At 47.1% G+C, this 25,523-nt stretch overlaps 1 protein-coding gene across 7 annotated transcripts in view; it reads right to left on the reverse strand.

The window, feature by feature from the left end:
• The window catches only part of LOC123024950 (transformation/transcription domain associated protein), a 142,099-nt gene that overhangs the window by 33,849 nt on the left and 82,727 nt on the right, over positions 1–25,523 (reverse strand). For all 7 annotated transcript variants that reach the window (XM_044433259.1, XM_044433265.1, XM_044433263.1 and 4 more), the window contains 10 exons: positions 24,728–24,847; positions 23,386–23,673; positions 21,939–22,076; positions 20,743–20,855; positions 19,453–19,588; positions 13,952–14,143; positions 9,940–10,135; positions 7,055–7,320; positions 5,549–5,649; positions 1,925–2,126 (listed from right to left, as the gene is read on the reverse strand). In XM_044433259.1, the coding sequence (XP_044289194.1) occupies positions 1,925–2,126; positions 5,549–5,649; positions 7,055–7,320; positions 9,940–10,135; positions 13,952–14,143; positions 19,453–19,588; positions 20,743–20,855; positions 21,939–22,076; positions 23,386–23,673; positions 24,728–24,847 (1,752 nt within the window). The remainder of the gene's footprint in view (positions 1–1,924; positions 2,127–5,548; positions 5,650–7,054; positions 7,321–9,939; positions 10,136–13,951; positions 14,144–19,452; positions 19,589–20,742; positions 20,856–21,938; positions 22,077–23,385; positions 23,674–24,727; positions 24,848–25,523) is intronic.

Raw genomic sequence — 25,523 nt, forward strand, 5'->3', positions numbered from 1 at the left:
GCTATATTACAAATAAATAGAAGATTATTTCCCCAAATTCACAAAAGATTAATATTTTGTAAACAGCAAGCTTACACAGTTAAGTCTAACATGCAACAGCTGCATGATTAAAACCGGCAAGATTAAAACCAGCTTTCAAGTGAAATGTGCAAGATTGTTTTCTCCAAATATATCTAAGGCATAAAAGACAAATTTAGCCTGTTGGAAAGAAATCTTTAGCCTTTCTGCATTGTATATACCAACACGTTCACGGCTGTGAATATTTTACATTTAAAGTGAATGCAATACTGAAAGATGCAAGATTCATTTAGGAACCTGTATTTGAATTAGATGGGCAACCTGCCAAAAGAACCTTGATCTTTAAATATGGGGCACAGCGGCAGGCATTTGTCAAGGATTAGAAAGCACCTTCCATTCCAGAATATTTTGGATTTAGCCAGAGTTCAGCCATGGCTCAGGTGCTGGCAACAGTGATCTATTATTAGCCTTTCATTTCATCAGAAAAACACAGTATGTTGTTGGATCAGCTTTAGATGTGGGAATGCACAGCAACTATTTTGATCTACAGCCTGTTTGGAAAGGCCAAGAATCCACCTTATGAGCAGCAGAAGGAACAGAGGCCCAGCTGGCCCAATTTCCTCTTGGCCCTTTCCTTCCTAAACTCCAGTGGTGGCCAGATATGCTATTATGATGGCACTGAAAGAAAAAGGGATTCTACCAGAACAAATGAAATGGATGCAAAACCGGCAGTGCTGCAGTTTTGACAGCCACTTGCCTTGGCGGTCTCTTTCCCATCTGCCCTTTTAGGGACACGAAGATAAGTGGAGAGCCAGGTAGCTAGCTAATTAACACTTCTAACTTTCTTTGCATTTTACTGAATCAATCTGTAAAGGAAAATCAATGACATGAGATAATCTGCATACTTCCTCCTCTTCTACTCCCACTCAGGATGTCAGCAAAATGAAAAAACAAGTAACTTTTGTGGTGCATTTCTCAGGCAGGGCTGGGAATAACCCTTGTAGGAGATGTTGAGCAGCTGCAGCCAGTGGCCATCAAGCAGACGACAATGAAGTAGAAACAAAGGAAGTTGCCACAGGCAAAGTCAGGCCATTGGGCCATTTAGCAGTTTTGCTTACACCCAGGTGCAGATTCTCAAGCCACGTCCAGCCCTATGGGGTTTCCTTAGATGGCCCCACAAATTTTTCTCCTATTCTTTGGTGGTTTTGCAGCTTTTCTGGTATTTCCGCGCCGCATTCCAAATCGTCAAAATCTCTCTCTGAATCCTTAGTTATTGGTGGCAATCGCTTTTTGCTAAAATCACCTCTTTCTTTGGCCGTACCTGCCGCTTTTGGCCCTCGTCCACCACAGCAACCTCAGCCCCGAGAGCTCGTCTAAAATTGAATGCGCTGCTTGGACCGGAAAGGTTTAACACCTCCGGTCTGCACTGCCGAATTCCCAGCACTTGGTCAACTTGTCCTCTCGGTTCTCAAAACAACTTTAGCTACCAGCCACACAGCTGGAGGAACATTCAGGATCCGTTTCTTTAGCAAGATAAAGTGGCCGGAAACGAGGTTGGAAAGGTCGCCATCTGCTGCGCACCCGCCTTTAAGGGTGACTCATTGCAGGAGGAAAAACACCCACACGGTCCTTTCCCTGAACTCAGATGAACTGTGCTAGAATGCAAAGGCCGGTGTCCAACAGCAAGGCTGCCCACTGACTTCCCCAGACAACCTGTCCAGCCTTTAACGGTTATCCTTCGCAACGTTTCCCGAGGCCTCGAGCCTCTGTTTATTAAAATGGCTGCAATGGGCTTTCTCACTGCGTCCTTGTCACAACAGCCCCTTCCTGGTGGCGTAATTTTTAGGTCAGGCAGAAACGCAACAGCTTTCTTTCCACAACTCGAGCGCAACCGTGCGCGACTCACCTTTGCTAAATACTTCCTGGATTTGCTTTCGTTCTGGTGACGGCAGGCGTGCAGGTAACAAGTGATGGCCGACACCCCTAGATGCAGCTGCCGCTCCTTCACAAAGATATTTTCCAAGTAATCACCCCACATGGCCCAGGCCTTCACGAGGACGTCGTGCATTTGGACCGCAGCGGAAAACGCCTTGTTCGCTTCTTCGGATCTGGAAGTAACGTGAAGGGACAGGAGTATTTGCTGAACTTTCGTTTCGCAGGCATTCTCGACAACGAAGAAAATGAGACAGAGCAGCAGAGTAGAAGAAAACATCCCGACGGTTCTTGGAAAGGCCTCAAGTCTTCCATACCAAAAGCAATCCAGAGCCGCCTCCCCCATCCCCGGTGCAACAATTACCGTATTTTTTGCTCTATAAGACGCACTTTTTTCCCCCTCAAAAGTAAGGGGAAATGTCTGTGCGTCTTATAGAGCAAGTATGTGTGTGCAGTAAGCCTGTCAGATGTGCAGCCCATGGGGAAGTGATGGGGAATGTGCCTGTGGTGATGTGCCCATTTGATTCAGAATATTTTTTTCTTGTTTTCCTCCTCTAAAAACTAGGTGCATCTTATGGTCAGGTGCATCTTACAGAGTGAAAAATACGGTAGTTGTGTGCTGCGATCATACAGAAGGCAAATTCACACTTATTTCTTAACACTAGCCTCAGTTCTAACACAGAGCTTTCATGGCGCCTTCCGCATGGGGGCTGCGCGTGCCTCCCTTCTGGGAGCGACACTGACATCTATTTCAGATATTGCAGCCAAGGAAGGGGGAGCGTGGAATATTTGCATATCCCTCCTGTTCCCTTCCCCAGCATCAGAAGCTGCTCTCGGTTTTACTTAAGTTTGGACTGCATACCCTGCAATTACAGCCTGCGGCAATGAAAGAATTGATGGTTTCAGGAGAAAAACATGGCAAATGGAAAATAACCTTATCTGTCAAATAGCTTATTAAACAGCTAATTAGCCTGGGCATTACTCAGCCACTTTAGTTTTTTGCTCACAGCTTTCCATGTCCTGGGCTGCGCAATATTGCAACTTATTACTGAAGGGAGAGGCTGATGAATGGATCGCCTTATTGCAGCTTCCTCCCGCTAACAACAGGATCTATCTGCAGGCTTCCCTTCCCTTGCCTCTTGGGTTATCTATCGCTGACGCTTTGGATAAATCTCACTGAATCCCACTGCCCTAGCTGCTGAGTTGGATGCAAGAGGAACCGGTCGATTACAAAAGTGACCTTTCGGTCCCAAGTTTTTTGGTGTATGCTTTGAAAGTTACAAGAGGTGAGGGACATGAGATCCCTGCATTCTACAGGGTACCCTTGCTTTTGACAAGAAGATGACTGGCATTCGAAGGTTATCCTATACAGGTCCTTGAAGGCAGAGGTGCAGTCTAAATTACTGAACCCATCTGTCTTCACAGAGAAAACTTCCAAAGATATGCTTGTGGTCGCTAAAAGGATTGCACTGTACTTTCTCGCCAAATTAATTAGCTTTTCCCTGCTTAAAATTCTCTCCTGTTTTCCTCTGAAGAGAAGACAAGAGATTCCTTCTGCCGTAAGCGATCGTGAAGCTTAGGTAGGATACATTTCGACAGCCAGATTGATTCTTTGCCTCAGAAGTGACTACACTGGAGTGGCAGCGAACAGTTTCTGATATGCTCTCAGCATGAAAAGAGGGCAAACAGCCTTCAGTTTAATCTGGAGCGAGGCTGAAAACCTGATTGTGTCGTGGAGCCAGAATCTGAGTCACAGCTTGTGTGTGAGCTTGCATCTCTGATGACTGCCTTTCCACTAAGTTATTAATGAGGAACCAAAAGAAGCAGACAAAGAAAAGCCCGACCAGATCTTGACACTGCTAACTAAGATCCCACAATGCTTACTGTATGATATAGGGCATTTCATCCTGTGTGCAGCTTTCCCGGAAGCTGCAGCAGCAGTTGTGTTATGGGCACAGCTTCTGCAGAAAGCAAGCTGATGTGTGATGCCTCATCTCTGATGAGGAGAGACTTGGTCAAGTCAAGCCACAGGGCTACTGGACCGCCCCCGCCCCCGCACTCCAGTTCACCAGCCCTGTACTGGTGCCAACTTGCTATGGTATGAGCCAAGCCGGCTTGCAAACTTCTGTCTCTAAGATGGGCCACAATGTGTGCGTTAAAAACAAACTGCGAAGGAAGTGTGCGTACATGGATGCCATTCGTATAAATCAGCAACAGCAAAGCACGAAGCTGCCACTAAATTGGCTGTTTTGTAGGAATGGGGTAAAAACAGCTGTTCTGTGCAAACAGCCACCGCAAAAGCACGTAATCCTCACCTAAGACCATGCACTTTTCAGGCACTGCTATGTGCAAAACATGCATACTTAGTGCCAGGTGTGCACATTTCATTGACTCGCGCACATTTATGCAAACCGTGCACACAGGAAGCTTTGCGCCAACTCACTGGGGCCCCTCCTGAACATCAGATTGGATGAGGCAGAAGGTCCACCAAGCTCCGTTGAGCTGAACTGCCCTACTTGTGACAACAGGGAAAAGGCTGCCACCATTCCTAGTATTTTTTTTAGGGGGGAGGGGGTGAAGTCTAAATCTACAGCCTCTCAAACTGCTGGAAACCCCGGATAATGTTTTGCCAAGGAGAAGAAGGTTTAGCCAATTCACACATGCCGATTTTTATTTATCCAGATAGGAGAATGCCCTGGCTTCTTCACTTTATTATACTATGGGCTTTTGATATAACCAAGTGCTAACTTGGGATGGGATTCCCTAAATTCACTATTGCACACGTTTCATGATCACTTCCTCCCTTTAACTCAGGAGATACACAGCCTCTTTTGGTTCAAGGACTGAGTCCCATTTTGGAGACACTCCCAGTGGCCACCTGACAATTGTGGGTGGCACCAAAGGGACAGAGTCCAAAGGCAGAGCTTGACTGGGTCTTACCACCAGTAACCAAGCCTTAAGAGAGACTTTTCAGCCTTTTGGGATGTAGCAGGGACAGTACATGCCGGGAAACTACCGACCGATTCAGGATTGGGTGAAGGAGATGGCATCTTCTGGGAAATATCAGACAGCTGAACTGGGACCCCCACAGCCAGATCTGGCTCCCCACCCTAAGGTTCTGCACCCCTGCATTAACGCCTAATTGTCATTCCCTTCCTGAATTAGGGGTCTGGTTCCACTCCCTACAAACAAGAGAGGGCAAATTACCCAGCTTACTGATTCTAGAGTTGATTAAATACAACTTTCTTTGTTTTATTGCTGGCGGGGCAGTGGAGGCCAGGGGTTGGCTACCCCATCACTGCCAGGGTTCAAGGTCTGGAGAAAGAAAATGAAACAGTTCCTCAAGATCAACATCCCAGTTTCCTTCCATTAAATTATATCCCGGTAGCAAATTAAGCGAGGAGGTGGGCACAAACAGTCCGTCTTTCTCCGGTGCTGCACAGAGTGGTGTCGACAAGCAGTATGGCTGCTACCCACACAGAATCTGTCACCGTATACACATTTCTACAGTGCCTGGATTTATTCAGTGTGAAGTACAGTGCACTCTACACACAGGTTCCCAGATGCGTTCTAAACACCTTATCTGGCCTGTACATACTTGTTAATCTGTGCCAAGAACATCCCCTTCAGTGCATAGAACTCTGCAGTCATTTCCTTGGTAAAATACTTCAGGTTTGTTGACTCGATAACTTCAAGGCCCTGTTGAATAGATTTTCACACAGCAAGATTTGCAAAATGTACATCGCAGTCAGATAAAAAATTACCAGCAGAACACCTGAGATGCCCAACAGAACATCTCAGAAGATGGTTCCCCTTTATCAGCTTCCAAGTGCTGGCAGGCTGCCAAGAACACAGAATGCAATTTCTCTCACTTGGAATGAGAAGCAACTAGCAAAAAAGAAAACTGACCGAGAGAAGTTGCAACTGTGCTTTGCCATTTGGATGTGGCACACCCATGCTCCTGTGCTCTGAAGCCCCACAGAACTCCAGATTTGACAGATGCTAGGAACATACTTGTTGTGGATTAAGTTTAGGACTGCAGCCTTACATTAATATCCTGCCCTGCAGGAAGGACCCTAACGATTTAGGAACTTTTGCTCACAGCATTTATTGAGACTTCATTATTGTTGTATTACTTGTATGCCAACTCAGTTGGCATTTCTTTTATCCTAAAAGGCAGCATATAAACAGTCGTAATAAACAGCAAGAAAATAACGTTGCTAGAACAGCAAGACGAATAACGAATAACACTGCGGGCAAGAACAGCCCTCAGTGAACACACTGGTTCTCGAGGAGGGGTCACGTGTGCAAAACAAGCTGCCAGAAGAAGCTGTGCCAGGTTCAGACAACGCATCGACTCACCAGGCTCGATTACTTATAGTGGGACGTCATGTATTGCATGCCATGTTCTCAAGTCCAATGTTGGCCATACCTTGCTTTTAAACCTAAATATTCTATATATGCAACATGCACCTAACAGTGCCCTTGGAATCCCTCTCCCTCAAAATGTCAATTGGTGCACCTGTCCCTCCTCAACGGCCATAAAGGGGATGCAACCCCACTGTGGTTAAATGTGTACTTGAAATGCAAAACAGCTATTACGATTTGCAGTTTTAGCCGAATGTTTTCTCCCTACAACCAGGTTGCTTTATTTGAAAATCAGCTGCGGGACGCTTACCCCAAGGACTGCACTTCAGAGCCGAACGGTGTGACCCGCCAGGTGTTTCAACCCACAACCCCCATGATCCTTCACCCTTGCCTACACTGGCAGGAACCGACTGAAGCTGTAGGATGAATCCCCTGGAGGGCTGCGTGTATTCTATTCTGCATATCCATGGCCCTTCTCTTCTTTCATAACCAAGCCCTAGAAGCCTTGGAGGCTCTGGCTCCGCAGGCGCGGGCCCCCTCATCCATGTATTTTGAGCTCTGATGGAGCTATCCAGGGTGGGAATGTTGGGGGAAACACACGTTCAGCACCACGGAGAGCTCCTGGACCGGTCCAGGCAGCGCCCAGCCTCCTGGCCCTGGATCCCCAGGCCAGTTGCTTTCCCCCGTCGCTACTGCCCAAACGGGCACACCTTGTTTGAGGACATGGCCGCAGTACCTGCATGCACTCGTTTTTGCCCATGACTCCAGCCAGCTGAAGGTAGCACTTGACTTGCTGCCGGATCTTCTGGAAGCAGTCCACGATCGGCACCGTCGGAATGGTGTGAATACGACTCAGGATGTCCAGGGCCACGTTGACCAGCCCTTGCTTCCGCGCTATTTTTCCATACTGGATGATTGCTGAGGCGGATGCGTGGACTCCCAGCATGGCGTTGTTGGAACTAGGATCGTGCTGGGAGCTGTTCTCGTAGGCGCTTACGATGGCTGGGGAAGCCAAAGGGTGCCAGTTTTAGAAATCAGAAGGCAACGAGAGGAATTCACATCTCCTTGGGGGTAAAACTCTTATCAGGCATATATCCTGCCTTTCTTCCAGTCTGTTCCTGGGCAAAAGTCAAAGTGCTGGTTATAAAGCCCAGCATGCCTTGGGACCTAAAAGATCTTCCCATGCCAGCTGCTCCAACTTTGAAGCCGTTCTGGGGAGGCCCACCAGTATCAGAGGCAGGGCCTTCTTGGGGGCTGCTCCCAAGCTCTGGGGCTCCCTGCCAAGGGAGGCTAGGCATGTGTCACCTTTATAGTCCCTCTGCAGGAGATGAAGCTGCTTTATTCAAGTAGCCTCTGGCACGTAAGGTGGCCTGTGGCTCAAGTGGCTTTCACTGGTTTGCAAGGCTATTTTCTTCCTATTGTTGCTTCCAATGTACCCGTTTGTTTCAAAGTTGTTGTCTTTTAAAACTAAGTTTAGCTTAAACTTGGTTAATTATTGCCCCCTACTTTAAGCACCATTTCAAATAAAGAAATGATGACACATACGGTGGCATACACAGGACTCGCTTTGCTCCCGCAAGATCCTTGCATCACATGCCGTCAGACGATACTGCGCAAATCGTCTCCCTTGGCCACTGACAAAATTCCCCATCGCTTTCAGCAGCTCGTGCTGGAACAAGGCCCGGCATCTCCCAGTGGATTCAGACAGCCATGTCCAAGTGCCGTTTTCAATCCTGACTACCTGGGACGTAGGCACCTGAAAGACCCATCTCTGCCATGCAACTTTGGGTGATTATCATATTCATTTGCCATGCAAATTTGGGTGATTATCATATTCATCCTTGACCATGCTTTGTGTGCCTCTAAAGTAAGAAATCCGTCTGGCAAGAATTGGCAAAGGGGCCTTTTCTGTCATAGCCCTGACTATGGAATACGCTCTATAAGGAGAGCATCTTCATGCCGAATCGTTCAGCTCTCAGATACCGGCAAGTCGTTTTGTTTTATTTAATCCAGGCCTTTTGAGCCTCTCCCCTAGGATCAACATGAAACCTAGCACTAGAGACAAAAGGGGTCACTCTGGATCCCAGAGCAAAGTGGGCCGTCAAAGCAAAGGCTTCACACAGAAGGCCTTTGTTCTGTCTGCATGTTTTCCCCCAGGAGGTTTCAATCAGTCTAAGAATGGCTTTCAGGTTTCAGCCGAGAGGAGGGTCCAAGTAATTTATGATTTAATCTTTCTCGAGGCTATGCATAACAATAACATCTGCATAACAATGCCTGGTCTACCGACCTTCACTCCGCATGAGCCTGGCTTACAAACTTTCCGCAAGGATAATAAAGCTTTCCATAGATGGAGTTTAACTCTGTTGCTGTAGGTTTTGGCTCAGGCATTCAAGGAGACTAAGATGACCCGCATTTAACCTGCCCTTGTCCTTTTGTTTGGGGCAGAAGAGTACCCTAGAACACTGCTCCTAAGCACAGGTTGTGATTTTTTGTTATCTTAGGCATGCTTTGGTTTATAGATCGAAAACTGTAAAAGGCAGGAGGCTGAAACTGGGGCTTTTCTTTTACTACCCAGATTCTGACGATATCCTAGAAGGAACAGCCTGCAGATTTACTTCCATTTAAATTACACATAGAACTTGAGCCAGGGGGAGGATAAAATTCAACAGCTCCTCTTTCTGACCTGCTGGCATGGGCTAATTTAGTCCACTGAGCTCGCTTCATGTATGCCTTGCTGTGCTGTTGCTTTCCCTTATTGTCTGCAGCGCACCATTTTAAATTTGATCTATTTGTAAAGTTGCTCTGAAAATATTTTGACTACAAGGAAGACTAAAGGCACACAGATACCACTCGTCCACTCTGTGCTAGTTATGGATTTTTCATTGTCCAGGTTCAGGTGTACTGCAAAATATCCATCTCCCTATCTCATTAAGAAGGTCGGAAAAAACACTGCATATGCCTAACTCCTACCCTCAGACACAGCTTGCTTGAAGCAAAACATCAAACCCCAAGTATCAGGCAGCATAAATGGCTTTGTTACCTGGGAACTTTCTTCCCAGAGCTGCTGAGGAAGCTAAATCACATCCAAACGGTGCAATTTATTTCAGCCCTGGAAAAGGGTTCTCAGATGCAAAAATCGTTAGAAGAGGGGTGAAAAATGTCAGGCTGAAGGACCAATTATGGCCCACCAAAGGTCCTGCTCCAGTTTCACAGGGTTTCTCGGCTGACCAGGCCTTGCCATCAGCCACACACCTTTCCCCACCCCTGCTAACCATCCTGTTGTGGATGTCCAGCTTTGGGACGATTTTCCCCATTCTGGGATGTGGAAATGCCTCTTCTGGAGGCTTAGATACCGGCGGCAAGAACTTTAAGTCAACCTGTACTGTCCTCCTTGGAACTCCAGCCCTACCCTGTTTGTCTTCGGCTGCCCTCTCTGCTACTGCACAGGCTTGAGAATTTGGCCCTTGGGCTGAAAGAGCTCGGTGCTCCTGCTTAAGAAAATCCTGTGGCCACTTTGCCCACAAAGAATTCCTTTCCAGCAGAACTGCTCCAAGCTGGAAAAGGCAGGCCCATCCTGGGAAGTTCCCTGGAAAGCAGCCGTGCTGCACTTGGCATTTTCACCTTGGTAATGGTGCTGCCTCCACATGAAAATGCTGCTCCAGTGGGACAGGTCGTCGGACACGATCGGCAGCCTGTTCCTCCAAGTCTTCACGACCGTCTTCATGTCGTGTAAGCTGTTATTCCTTCCAAGGTTGGCCGGCTGTAGGCCTGCATTTATTTGGGCAGCTTCCTGAAGTTCAATGGTTTGCTGCGCAGCCTAGGAGGAGGAAGGAGGTGATAAAAATTAAAGCATGTCTCTTCTGGAACTCTCAAAAGGGACACCATTCCTGGCTGCATGTAGCAGGAACTCTGGGACAAGAGACTGGGATTACTTGGTCCTGGGTAAATGGGCACAACCAACGGTTACTTAAAATGCTAATGATTATGCAGTACTGTTGCTGCTCTTCCAAGCGGATCAGGACAAAGGCTTTCTAAGTCTTTCCTGTGTTCAAGCTGACTAGCCAGGCTGACTTTGCCCTACAAGGGGAGAGGACTGCAGAAGTCAGTAAGAAAGGAAACAAGCAAAGTTGGAAGGGGAGTCATCAGGGAAATACTGCTTAATGGTACAAATTTGATTCAAAACTGAGTAATTCTCCTCCCATCCAAGCCAAAAAGAGCTGACTCCACCTTCAGGGTGGATCTGGCTGCTTATGGACCAACTGACCGGGAAATCAGATGCTTCTGAATTTGGTCAACCCTCTTCACGAGATGCCGTATGATTGGGTTAATGATGGGTCCACCCACTCCCACGACCGCTTGCTCACTAGATTTTTCGGCAGAACATGAAATCGTCTGGTTCCCCACAACAGCGTGGCATATCTCTGGGTCCGCTGGCCATGCCAAATTAGCTGAGAATTCCAGCCAGCCCAATGGATGTTGCTTAAGCAGTGCTAAATATACACTAAAGGCTGAAAAGTTGTAATTGGAGTATAAGAAGAAGCAAAGGTCCAAATCCGCCCTCCCCCCTGCTCCTTCCAGGTCCCCCAGATGCCCACCCTCTTCTGGGCTCCACTCACTTTTCCCCACCCTCTGATCCCAAGGGTGGACTTTGAGTCTTGTGCAATCTCTCTCTCCGCCACTTCGAAAGACCTTTTTATCCAGGGAGCTCATGGCCAGAAGACATCTCCGGTTTCTCACAACCACCCCGTGTCTTAATGAACCCGTGAATTCCTGTCACTGTGTGTGAACGGAGTCACTATGTACCTAACTCAAACACAAAGCAACTACTCATAAAGCAAGCCAGAGCCAAAATAAAGCTCTGCCAGATGGACAAACTGGAATTTAATTCCTTTGCAGAGGATAAACTGATATAAACCAATCACGAAGATATTCCTTGAAAGACAAATGCTTGCATTAGCCATTAATCAGCTAAAATAACTCTCACACTCACCCCCACCTACCCAAAAGCCAGTCTACATTCACACACAGATCTCTGGAAACAAAATAAATTAAGCAGAGAAATATGCACCACCCCCGCCCACACGCAATCTCCCCAGTATCAGCTCTCACAATAGCTTCACCTTCATTCTACTCCCATTCATCATGTAAATTTAATTTTCTAGCAGGTATTTAATCACTCACTATCTGATATAGGAAAAAGTAATTACTGCTGAGTAGCTGCATTGCTGCGTTGGTAACTTTGTCATTCACTGCCTATTTTGGCAATTTGACAACGAGAATGCAGACGGAGGCTTTCAACAGGCCTGGAGATGTGCTCAGAAGCAGTTGGACTGTAGCAAGCATGACTCAATGGGACAGGATTTGGTGCAGGAAACTATTACGCTAAACAACCCTTGGTTATGGGGAGAGGTCACTTCACACATTAAGGAAAGGCAAGCGTTGTGTCCCACCATGGAGCAACGGCACATCGCTTGCTATTCGTTTTACTTCTTCCACACATGACCCCACTTCAAGAGGTAATGAGGGCAAAGAGGTGTTTGCATGCCATTAAAATATGGGTAAAGCTATGGTTTTCCCAGTTGCAATGTATGGCTGTGAATGTTGGACCGTAAGGGGGACTAAGCACTGAAGAACTGAGGCCTTTGAATTGTGGTGCTGGAGAAGACTCCTGCGAGTCCCCTGGACTGCAAGGAGATCAAACTGGTCAGTCCTAGAGGAGATCGACCCTGACTGCTCTTTAGAAGGCCAGATACTGAAGATGAAAGTCAAATACTTTGGCCACCTAATGAGAAGGAAGGACTCCCTGGAGAAGACCCTGATGCTGGGAACGATTGAGGGCAAAAGGAGAAGGGGACGGCAGAGGACGAGGTGGCTGGATGGGGTCACTGGGGCGGTGGGTGTGCGCTTGGATGTACTCTGAGGGAGGGTGGAGGACAGGAGAGCCTGGAGGAATGTTGTCCATGGCATCATGATGGGTCGGGCATGACTTTGCAACTAAACAACAACAAAATATGGGTACCATTGAAGGCTTTTAAAGGGGAAAAATTATTACCATCAGGGACAGACAAGGGGCAAACATTCCCCTCCCTGTTCATTGGACCCCACCCAAGCAAAAAGCAACAGCAACATACGTTGTCAAGTCTGTGAACTGCAGGGGCAGCCTGAGGAAGAGGGGCAGCTGGGGAGAAAGAAAGAGGAAACTACCAGACTCTGCACTCACACACCTACTGACCTGCCCCCTCCTTGATGCCCAGACAAATACAGCAGGGGAGCAAAAGTGGCACCGGAGCGAACCGGAGCGAACCTCATGAACGGGGCCGTACAGAGGCAGGGAGTACTTCTGCCAGCTCACTGAGAAGGCAGGAGCCACGCTCGTGGCCGTCCAGCCTGTCCAGCTCAGCAGGTCCGTCCAGCCCAGCATGCTGGGCACGCAACAGCCAACCAGCTGCCCACAGGAACCCCACAAGCACTGCAAAACACCCCTGCACCCCAAAACCTCAGCAACCGGAGTGCGGAGGTGGACTGCCCCGATTCTGAGCTATCAGGACTGGCAGCGGCCTCATTCGCTGGGAATTCGTCCACTCCCGCTTGAAAGCCACCCAAGTGGCAATCACTCCGTCTTGTGCTGGCAAATTCCACCATGCCCCTGAACAGCTGTGCAGAAGTCCTTCTCTCTCCCTCCATCAGTTAGCTTCGTGGGAGGACTCCACTGGAGCGGGGAAAGGTCTCCCAATCCGCTATTCTCCACACTACGCACAATTGAGCACCCCTTGCTTGCGTCTTTCCTAAACAAAGCTTACTTGGGTCAGGAGCCTCTCCCAGCCGTACTCTCTGACCCGCTGGGAGAAGGCACCAAGCAAATTCCGCCAGCTTCCTCTTGGCAGAATCTTCTGCCTCTTGGTGGCAGGCAGAAAACGAGGTCACTTTCTTTTCAGCCCCTGCAAGACCTGCTTAGTTTAACAGGTCTCCTGACCAGCCGTGGTTTTAGGCAAGGCAACCTGATTTCAACCATTTTAATTCTGCATTTCCCCCCTCTTGTCTCCTCTGCATTTTGTTCACTACTTGGAAATCTTGTCAGATATACCATGGTTTAGGAATCCAGCAAATGAAGCCATACCCAGCCCTGACAGCAAGACAGATTCTGTTTCGCTGTCGTCATGAACAGCTGCTAACAGACCCATCATCCTCCACAAATGAGGCAAATCACAACGCCACTTTCCTTCCAAACCTTCCTCTGCATTACCATTGCTATGATTTGCGCATTACAGTCATGCCCTTCCTTGCATGGGACCCAACACAGCTTCCCAGCTTCTCCTCCTTTCTGGTGTACGCTCACAACACAATCGGTGGGGGACGCCCCAAGTCACCCACTGAGTTTCATGGCCAAGCAGAACTAGAGCCGGACCTTTGGATTCCCAGTCCAACACTAGCTGCTACCCTACCATGGTTCAAACGCTGCAGAGGAGACCAGGAACAAAGCCATGCAGAGATGCCGCATTTTAGTCCTTCAAGTAACCTAAACAGATCCCCCGCAACTTGTGCCGGGAGGAAGAAGAATCCCCTGTATTTCATACGAGCTCCCTTTGTTTGGTTTTGTGTTGTGATTGCAACCCAGAGGGCACCTTCGTCTCACCTGCAGGAGGGGTGTGTGGACATGGGAAACCACCTGGGGAAGCCTTCGCCATTCCCGAATAGCCAAGCTGCTGGCCATCTCCACCAGTCGCTCAATGAAGTTCAGCTGCTGCTCTTCAGGGTGGCAGATGGCCAGGTACCCCCGGTACATGTTGACCTTCCACGCCATCTCTTTGGGGCAGCTCAGCTCCACCTGGAGACAAAACGGTACCTTTAGCTAAGAGACACACATCCAATTTCCACATCCACATCCAACTGGCTTCCACATCCAGTTTCCCAGAGAGAGCGAGTGGCAAGATTCAAACATCGTGCGAAGGTAGCGTGAAACCACGGCTTGAACGAAGTCTAGGTAAGAACTCACAGCATGGCTTAAATCTGTGAGTTCAGGACCTAGTTTGGAAGGTCGGTCTAGACTCCGTGGTGCAACTGGCTCTACTGCGACTTGGAACTCACTCATAATGGGCCTCAACTTTACTTTGCATGCCTGATTCAATGTGTCCGATTCTGCTTTATCAACCCCACCAAAATCAAGATGTGTGGGGCAGGTTCACTCGGGCATTAAAACAGGCAAAGGCACTTGACAGAGTTTCACTAAGCAAACCATGGGTACCAGAAAAAACCCCTTAATTTCCTGCCATTGTCTACTGCCTTTCCAAACTAAAGAACAATCATGTAAGTATTGCTAAATGCATCCTGAGCAAGCTTAACCTAAAATAAAAGGTGGTCCAACCTGGATGCTCTATTTACCATTTTGCCGACGCATTTCAGTATTTATAAGCCATCTTTATGACCCAGCCAAGGCAGCAAATAAAATACAAGCATACAGGTACAGTATTATGTTAAAATTTAAACAAACACACCTGCATTGAAATTATCAGTCAACCATTAGGAAAACCATTTCCAGAGCCATGGCAAATTCAAAATTCAAATGTTTTAAATATTGCAACTGGGCAGGGCCACATGCCCATCCCGGAACAGGAGGATACAAAGTCCCTCATGCCTGCCCATTGAGTTGGTCTTACAGGCAGGCCAGTGCATATGGCCTCCGGCGCAAACCTTAAATACAGGAACGCTCAAATAGCGGAGGGTGGTCCTTGAGAGCGAGGGCTGGACCAGTTTACCAGCCAGGCTAAAAGAACTAACGTCCCCTGTCTTCTCTTCTCCACTGCTTTTTTCGCTCGTGTGTCGTGTCTTTTCAGATTACAAGCCAACAGGTAGGGACGAACTTGCTCTAACGCTCTGGTTGAGCCAGTGGTAGCAAGTGAGGAAGAAGGTGGACTGTGAGGGATGGGAGCTGGGGAAGATTACCAGTTGCGCAACTGGGTGTCCGTGAGCGTTCACAGACTCCCTCTTAACCTGACTTGTTTCTAGGCTGAGCACAGCCAGCAGTCGGCAGATTCTAGAGGGATGGATTCATCCTAACCCTTCCTGGCGATTCCTCTTGCACTGGTTAAAATAGGCTACAGGATGACAGGTCAAGGTTTAAACCTGTAACATCTGAGTCTCCGTTTGGGAATGTCTTAGCACAAAGGGTTTCATCCCTGCACACACACAGACACACAGAGAGAAAGAGCCCAAGAATTTGTCTCTGACTGTTCTTGGAACTCAGTCCAGACTTACCCTAAAAAAAAGGCAAAGGTGGATTCTTTTCACATTCTGACCAAGAGCATCTAGCAAGGGATGAAAGCAATGCCCATTTATAGCTGTCTGTTCACATAATGGATGTTAAATTTTAAGATGCTGCTTTTATGCCTAGGCCAATAAAGAATAATGTATTAACCTTATTTCCTTGGGTGAAGCAAATCCTCCCTTTATTACGTTATTGGCAGGATCTCTGAACACAGTGGCAGTCTGAGCAAATCTAAACACATCTGGTGCTCTATAAGCGGACATGCCGTTTTTAATACTTTAACATGCTCAGGAGATTTAAGAAAACTGCTTTGCCACAACATGGGAAAAGCTAATACGCTGCTTCTCTCTTTCTCTCCCCGCACCCACCCTCCCAGTTCCTGGCCTCTTCCAGAGATGAAGAGTCAACCCATCCAAAATACTGCATTTTATCTAAGCTGCTTGGAATCACCCTAAGCAACACCAGCGTACTATATTTCCAGTGAAAGACAGTCCATAAATATAGATGTACAAGAAGCACAGAGGCAATTATTCCTCCATCAATCCCTCTCTGAAAAACAGGTTTCCGGACTGTTTTTTTTTTAAACACAAACGTGACAAAAATTGGAGCAGCTCAATTTGCAGCTGCACTACCCCCCACCCCTTTTGTTTATTAGTGAAGTCCTCATGAGGAGGAGGAAAAAATCTCTCCTTCAACCCAGCTCCAGTGCCTCTGCAGTTACCGGTGGCTGCCACATCGATTGAGGCTGCAAGCTTTCCCAAGAAGATGCTGTCAGACGTGATCAATTCACTTGGCTGCAACTCAAGGCTTCAACTCTACCCTGCAATTGGTATTTTATTGCACTGCTGCAGAAAGCACACCGCAGACACACCCAGCACCAAACTGCACTTAAGACAGAGCAACTGCAGAATTATGCAAAAGTGGACTGGCTTGAATGGGAAGCGGTGTTTTCGTCTGCAGTTTTTCTCCAGACGAACAGGAAGTGAAAGGGAGGACCTCACCATTTGGTAAATTTTAGAGTAAGGTTTTTAGATGAGCGGACTTGCAACATCCACGGTATTTCCACTGGGACAGGTGTGGATCCAGATGACTAGACTTTAGTTCTTAAAAATGCATAAAGTTTACATTTACATAATAACAAACTCAAAGTTTTGGGCTTCTCTTTAAAGACAAGCAGTCCCTTTAATTCTCAAAGCAATCCTTTTCGGGATGCGTTGATTGCCATTACTCTAGTTACAGGTGAATGAGACACCCAGACTATCTATTTAAGATCAACTTTTTTCTTCAACAAATATACAGTATTTCCAAAATTGTCCTTCAGTACTTTTAACCTACACTAAAAGTACAAATAACCTTGACCTTGGTGTTTGCATGTGTAGATTCCATCGATAATGCCTGACCTTTGATATTTATATTGCTTATCATTTTATGTTGACCTTAATTATTATATGTATACTTATATTCTGCATATTCCCATTATTGGGACTCAAGATGGCTTGCAACATTAAAAATCTATTCTGTTGAAACATTAATGGAAATATACAAAAGTTTAAAATATAATTCACGTAGGTAGAATATATAAAATGGCAAAATTAAACAATAAAGACAATACTGACAGCAGAACTAGTCCAATGCAATCTCACAGGTCCACACTTAAGAAATTGCCACAGAATGTCTTGCAGTTAGTCCTCTAACAAGACATTTATAGGGCTTGGCTTGGAACAGGCTCAATGAATGCTGCATTCTGATTAAATACAATCACCTCCAGTTATCCAGAGTACCCCAATGACATCTCGCATCTTACATGAGTATTTATTCTCTCCCAGCCTGCTTTGGAAATAACCATTTACCACCACCCTTCTACTGAGATTTTTACTGGCCATTTAGTGCTTATGATGTGTCATAGTATCCAAACCCCCAAACTGGGTTTCCAATTCTGGTCTGAAAATAAAATACAGCTCAATTTGGGCATCCCACTGAGCCCTCATTATTCTAAAATGGGAAAGGGGAATGTTGCCTAAAACGGATTTTAAATAAAATGGGGCAAAAACATGGCTCCACTGCAACATTTGCATGCTTCAGTAAGAGTCACATGTAGTACTAGAATTATTCCAAAGTGCATTTTTAGACAAGGTTTTCACATGTTTTCTTGACACCCAGATTATATCGCTTTTATTCACTCTATTAAATGGCAGGGCAGGGCTTTAAAAAACCCACCGGCAAAAGGTTCTAATATGCCACCACATGAGTCTAAACAAAGAGAAACAGGTGCATCACCTGTTTACCTGTAATACTGCCTGTTGCATATTAATTGTCAGAGGACCAGTTAGCCTTTTTTTTTTTTTTGTCCGAGATCATTGACCGATGAGCAGCCCAAGTCATTCCACCTTTGCCATTTGTGAACTAAAACCTCAAGTGCGTATTATTGATTTCTTGTCCTTTCAGTTGCCAAGCTCTGCTACTCAAGTTCTGCAAGGCAGCACCATGAAGGACTAACGCAGGGCACCTTGCGCGGGAACAAAGCGGTGGGTGAGACATCACTAATGTAGTTGTAACTTGGATTTATAACTTGTGGATGAATGTATGCCATCCACATTCATACACACACAGAGATATAGAAATATAGATATAGAGGGGAGGGAAGGGAAGGAAGGAGAGATCAGCCATAGGGAATGCACTGTGCTTCCCTTCCCAAAGCTGGTTTTAAGAAAGAAAACAGCAGATAAGGAAGAGAAGGTCCAGAGGTCACGGCAGCATTTTCTCTGCTGCACAAATTCTGGACCCGGAAAGAGCAGAGAAGAGGCCACCAGTATGGCAGGGACATATGACCGATCATAAAACGGAAAGTCTGCTTTCTCCTCCTCTCACTGCTACTAACACCACAGTCACCCTGTGCACTGATTCCGCATCTGCAGGCTCCCCCTTCAGGAGCTTAGACTGCTCCGGCAGGACTCACCATGGGTGGCTGGAGAAACGGCAGTGGTGCCGTCTTGCTTAACCCAGGGCCTGAAGTCAGGGTGTGAGGCTGCTTCCCAGTCTGGGGTTAAATGGAACCCTGGCTAGCTCAGTTCACATAAATGCCGATGCCACGGAGAACCCTGGTTGAACCTGGTGAGTTGTGCTCCAAAAGGGAGCACAGGCGAATAGTTGAGAAAGGAAAGGTATACTCCTCTAAGCAATCCTACCTTAGCTTCCTGGGAAATAATCAGGACACTGACAGCATAAACGGAGAAAGCAAAATAAATTTCCCAGGGACCATCTGGAGTCTGGGGGCACAACCTCAAAGCCGGTTAAGAGATCACCCCAAATAAAGCTTGGTGTGCTAGCGTGCTTTCACTCATTCTAATGTGCTTATAACAGAGACAATGTGTTGAATTTTCCCATTAGTAGGACTGTGAAGTTCAGGGCAGTGCCAAGCACCTCAAATATAGGCCATTCGGTAGCATGTTGTGCCTGCATGGAGGCCAAGGAAACTAGAGTTAGTCTCTGCAGTCCAGTCCACGGAGCGATGATTCCTGAGAACCGGAGAACACAGTGCATAAAGAGCTACACTTCAATGCCCTTCCTTTTCCGCTCCTCTGCTAGGACCCCTCCCCAGACACCGAACAACAATGCTCAGCAGCAGAGTCATTTGTCTGCGTTACACCGCTGGATGCTCCAATCAGCATTTTCTTCCCTTGAAGGAGTCCCCCTGCCAAAAATCAGAGCATCCCCTATACAGAAAACGAGTTTCAAGTTGCCAGAAATGCCACCTGCTTGCTGCACCACAAATAGTCCCCCAAAAGCAGAGGGGGCTTTTGCTGATGCCTTCCAACAGCTGCACCTGCAAAGGTGAGACCGGATTCTTCAAGGCAAGGGGGAAGGGCACCCACCTGCACCAGCGCCTCCTTCATGGCAGTCCAGTTGGAGACGCGCCATGCACACTCCAGCACGAGGTAGGGGTTGATGTGGCCCTTCGACTGGCCATACTCCGTCAACGCTTCCCACTGGTTCAACTCTTTGGAGCACCTTGCAAACGAAAGTGCAATGTCAAGCCAATGGGTTGGTGCAGAGTAATTTGCAAACCTTAAGAGCAGTGTTTTGATGGTTCAGCATGGCAGTGGACCATGGGTGGGTGGAGGAAAAAGTACAGCCATAGAATCATAGTCGGAAGGGGCCATGAAGGCCATCGAGTCCAAGCCCCTGCTGTTGCAGGACACCACAGTACACCATCCCACTCAGAGGGCTGTCCAGTTTCTTTTGGATGTCTCTAGTGTCCAATTCTAAGCAACTGGTCCCACTGCCGTTTTGCTCTGACAGTGAGGAAGCTCTTCCCGATGTCCAGCCTGAATCTGGGTTGTCACAACTTGAATTGGTTCTTCCGTGTCCCACACTCTGGCATCAGCGAGATCTGGACCTTCCTCTTTGTGACAGCCTTTGAGGTACTTATAGAGGGGTATCATGTCCCCCCTCAGTCTTCTCTTCTCAAGGCTGAACATGCCCAGTTCCCTCAGTCTCTCCGCACAGGACAGCATTTCCAAACCCTGGGTCATTTTCGTTGCCTTCCGCTGGACCCTTTCTAAATTTACCTACATCTTTCTCCAATCTTGGTGCCCAGAATTGGACACAGGATCCCAGGTGAACTCCGGAAGGTCAGGAACTCGGGAAGGCCAACTTTGGTCCCCAGGACTCAGGTTCCTCACCCCTGCACTACAGGAATGCTAGCAGCTGTACCCAGATGCCTTTGAGAAAGTTCCTCCAATACCCTTTAAAGGCAATGGATCATACTTTACCATCAGCACTCCCATGCTCCCCCCACGCCATTTTGGAGGCTTGATTTTATTTTAAATACTTAGCTTTCCTTTGCTTCGTCGTCATCACTGTGAGAACATTCACTAAGCACCACATTTAAAAAGAGGCTTAATGGCAAGGTCAAGGCTAAATTGCTTCCCTGTAAGCTGGAATCATCTCTCTCTACTGAGGTCCAGCTGAACAACAAATTACACCACTGAAGAGCTGGAGGTATAAGTGAACCAACAGGGAGCGCCATGGGATTTCCCCATCCCCTGATATTTTCTGAACCCGCAGTTCAGCCTCCAAAGCCTTCACCTCTGAAGACGTGAGCTCACTCATTTTGTGTAACAGCCTCTGAGCCTGGACCTGAACCGATTTAATTGACTTACCGAATCCAGTGGTCCTCCCACAGCTGATACTCAGGGAAAATGGCAGGTGAGGCACTGCTTCTCTCGTGTTCTTTCTTGGCCTTCTCCATTGCTTTTTCATAGGTTTCCTGAGCCTGGAAGAAATTAAGGGCATATATTCTCTCACAGGAGGCACCGGGGAGACATGCGCTCTAAAGATGCTCGGGCACCGATCCCCAGGCCAGAGCCATGCACAGGCAAACGGAGCCCTCTTCAGCTTGCTGGAATCCTCCACACTTTATTTCAAACCTCAGTTTGGTTTGCTCTCTGCTTCTTCTGGGACTTGTTTTTTCTGCCTGCCTGAATGGGGGAAAGTGTGCATTTTTCAAAAGTGTACACTTTTCCTCCAATGAAAAAGCATGAATATCATTTTTTGAAATGTGGACTTTTAAAAAATGAGCATGTTAGAGTGGGTTTGGAGTGTGCGCTTTTCAAGTTCCAATGCAAGCATGGGGAATTTATGGAAAACGCGCACACACTTACATGAGGTTGTGAACGAAGCAATTTCAAGGGCCTTGCAAACAAACAAAATTCTCATATATCCCCCACCATCACCACTTATTGCTAGGAGTCCAGGTGAATCATGTAGAATGATTTCCAAAGTGCTCTGGGAATACAAATAAATCTTATTTTGGCATCTGGAGTTCTTCCCTCTTTCTTCCTCCTGTTTGTGGTACCATCCTATTTTTTAATCTTTAAAACTGAACCTGTTCTCAATTCCAAGCTATAAATGTAAGCATTTTATTCCCAGACCCTGATACTGATCACTCGGAAGGGCTGATAACTTCAGGCCAGGTTCATGCATTATGCTTCACTGGTGGTTAAATATCACACAGTGATCTACTTAGATCGGTGTTCAAACATTGCAGCTGTCTGAGAAACAGGCTTTAGCTACCAAGAAAAAAAGCGATACTGAGAATGTTAGATACGCCAACACAGCAGACATAATCCTGCTGGTCTCTCCTGAGCACCTAAGCTTGGGAAAAAGCCTTTAATTAAATTTGCTGATGCACTGTTCTGGCACAGTCCTGCCTGTAAGCTATTCTGCTCAAGGTCACAAGCACCGGCCCTGTTCTTCGAGACAAGAAAGTTTTTTTATAAGCTTCTGATACCAAAAAAAGAGCCAGCTCTGTGAGCTCACCATATTTATATGGTCAGTTTTTAACCTGATATATTACCTGCTCGAAGAAGCCGTGCTGCTCGTAGGCAATAGCGGTTGCTGTCTCCGGAAATTTACAACGCTTCTGCCACAATCCTGCCCACATGTCCTCTTCTTGTAGCAAAGAGTACAGCTCAGCAAGTGAATCAAGGATTTCCTTGGAGGGAAGAGAAAAGGCAAAAAAAAAGCAGGGGTGGGGGAGTTTCAGAGCTGCTCCTATAGCACTGAGCTGATGGCTTGTCATTGCTCTCTGTTATGAAGAAGACTTTCTCTGATCTTCAAGTATGTATGTATGTATGTATGTATGTATTTTATTAAAAGCTTTTGTATGCCATCCTATTATACAAGATCTCAGGACAGCTTACAAATTTCAAAAGGACAATTAAACAACAATATCAAAATAAAACAGAACAAAACAATAAACCGAACAAAGCGACTAAACTAAGAAAACTATTGAAGTTTAAAATAATGTTTAAATAAAAAGGTTTATTTAAACAGTAAAAAGCAGCAGGTCTGGGGTCTCCGATATGGTCTCCGTGGTCCCAAAATGCTCTCCAACTCCTCACTCGGTGCTCCGAAAGTGCATGCAGCCTGAGAGAAGGGGTTGGAGGGAATTAGGTATTTTGCATGGTTCTGTTTCTGAACACCGCCAAATCTGCTTTCTGGGGAAACAGGTTCTGTTTTGGAGGGGCAAATATGTGATTCAGCAGTTCTGTCTCAGCATGGAAGTTTGCCTTGTAGTCAATTTCCTGGCCAAGTGTCTGAGCCCCTGCAGTTTGTCATGCAAAAAATGGGGAAAGGCCTGGGTGCCGAGGGTGAATTTGCGTTTTTGCACACAGACTCCACCTCAATCTGGCGCTTGGGTTCGGGGGCTAGTTACTTTTATTTTAGGCTCCAGAATGTGCTTTTCTGAGAAGCAGACAACCATTAGCCCCGTTGGCAGCGGCTCCTGGGAGACGAAATTCAAAATCTATGAAGCTGCCATATAGCCAAATTCAAAATATATGGGTTGCCATCACATGGGAACCCAGAACGCACAGGTTGTTAGAACAGGATACAGAGGCAGCCGGGAAGAGCAATGACGATAATTAAAAACAAACACACACACACACACACACGCAGTATCCCTACATGGCAAAACGAAGCCTTTGCAGATGCACCTGGGATTCAGGGGAAAAAACAAGTGAAGGAAAAGGGGAATGACCCACAGATTGAGAAAACAAACGGCGTTTCGCTGAGAGGAATTCTGGGTGGGGCACGAAATCGCTGTTGGAATAAACCATGGATTACTGTGTGGGCAAGGCCACTTCCTTCATGGCCAGCTTCCGCGTTGTGTTCGGATTAATGCAGCAACCCATATGGATCTGAGTGGGACATTTCCTTAGGCGGCAAAAGGAAAAGCGGCTGCGCCCACACTCATTCCCGGGCCTTCTGGAGCGACGCAAGACCCCGATGCCGCGCCCTACCTGTTGAGGCGGGGTGATGTTTTCCTGCTCGTAAAACTCCGTGGTTTGCTTCGGCTTGATCTGGAGACTCAGCCCTTTCTCAAAGGCTTGGTGCTCCAGCATCAGAGTGGAGCGGAACCAGAGGTTGTGAGTCTTGCCCAGGTACTTGAGTACACACGGCCTGATGGGGATGGGGGGGACGCACTGCGACATGGCCTCCACGAAGCAGTTCAGCGCGCTCGGCTGGCAGTCGCGCTGCACCTGATGGCTGCCGCTGCACAGGAACGGGCTGATCTCCCCAGCGAGGGCCTGGATAATGGAAGAAAAGGGTGGGGAGGGGGAGAGGGAGGGAAGGGGGAAAGAGGGGAAGGGGGAGAGATTGAGATTGAGATTGAGATTGAGATTGAGATTGAGATTGAGATTGAGATTGAGATTGAGATTGAGATTGAGATTGAGATTGAGATTGAGAGAGAGAGAGAGAGAGAGAGAGAGAGAGAGAGAGAGAGAAAGAGAAAGAGAAAGAGAAAGAGAAAGAGAAAGAGAAAGAGAAAGAGAGGGGGGATCATACTGGCTTTCATGTTAGAGCACCCAGTAATTCCAAGACTGCACAATTATCACACAGCTGCATGTCCCCAAGCTCACACCATCCAGAGGTGCTATCCAGAGATAACTCCAAGCCAGGGTGGCGAATGGGAGTTGCAATGGGGTAGGGGGACAGGCTGGCAAAGGCTAACACACTGCGTCTACTGATGAGCGAGTGCTCCAAACAGTGATACCAAAAGAGTACTGCCCATCTGTGAAATAATATTTGTTAAATGCCGGAGTCCAAGTGGCATCACTGTTCCCCCTCCTCTCCCTTTTATCCGCAAAACAACCCTGTGAGGTAGGTTAGGCCGATGAGTGAACTTTAGTTGGCTTGCTTTCAAGGACGCTGCAGGTGGGAATGCCTCTTCCAAGTGCTTGCAGTGAAGTGCTTCAGATCTAAACCATCCCAAGTGCCAGCCTGGTGCCTTCCAGAGGTTTCGAATTGCAAACCCCACGATTCCTTCCCACTGGCCACCATGGGTGGGGATGGTGGAAGCTGAAGTTCGAAGCATATCAAGGGTACCAGACTGGAAAGGAGGCAGAAGGTCTTTGTTCCCCCTTCTGGGCTACTGTTCTATCTGCATATGCTCATTGAGGGAGATTGGACAGTAGATTAAAGCACAGGCAAACGAAAAAGACTCCTCTGACTGACTGCCCTAGAACGCTCTTTATTCCCAACTCCCCCCCTTTCCCCATCTGCAATCATTTCCCCTAAAGCAAAATGTTTCAGAAGTTTCACAGCGCGGCTAAAACGGCGTTTCTGATTTTTCACACTCACATGTTGCTGCCTATCAGATAAGATTTTCCACACTCTGGAGAACAGCTGGATCCAAGTCTTTTCAGCTAAGGGCGTGGAAATATGGCACAGCTGCACAAAGGCACTCAGCAGCGCTCCAGTCTGGAGAGGAAAAAGCCTGGTTAGGCACACGGAGTGATGAAGGAGCTCCCACCTCGCCCGCCCCCCCAGAATTACACCATGGAAACGAGAGATCAGCAACCCACGTTGTGCCGTGACCCAGTTCAGACGTCACAACGACCAAGGATTCTTTTTTTAAGTGGGTTGTTCAAATCAAACTACCATAAATGAGCATGCTGTTTCCCGCACTGGTGATGAATAACCTAGGGGCACCTTGGGTTAAGGTGGGATTTCCAGATTGTTGGGTAAGGAACAACTCTGGGTTGTCTCTTCACCAACAATGCAGCATTCCTAGTTTGCATGCCATGTTTAACAACCCAGGGTAAGAACATGCCTGGTTTGTTTAGCTCCTCGCTCTTGCTGCAGAAGCCAGCAAGCTTGTTCCCTTTTACTACAAGATTTTAAAAGACTCTGGGTTGCGATGTCTGAGTCAGGAGAGTCAGAACTAGAAAACTGATAGAAAAGACTGGTAAAAGAAACTAATATACAGCAGTAGTTTCATATAAAAGAAAGCTATTCCGTTGCTTTTTCAGACTTGGTAAGAGAATAAATGGCAGAAGAACAATAAGAGAGAAGATTATAGAAGACAGGAGACAGTGAAGGGAGAAGATTGTCTTGAACCAATGTAAAATGCTCTTCATTCAACTGTGTATCAATG

The sequence above is a fragment of the Varanus komodoensis genome, unplaced genomic scaffold (genome assembly GCF_004798865.1).
Source record: "Varanus komodoensis strain SLA01 unplaced genomic scaffold, ASM479886v1 scaffold26, whole genome shotgun sequence".
Classification (NCBI taxonomy): Eukaryota; Metazoa; Chordata; class Lepidosauria; order Squamata; family Varanidae; genus Varanus; species Varanus komodoensis.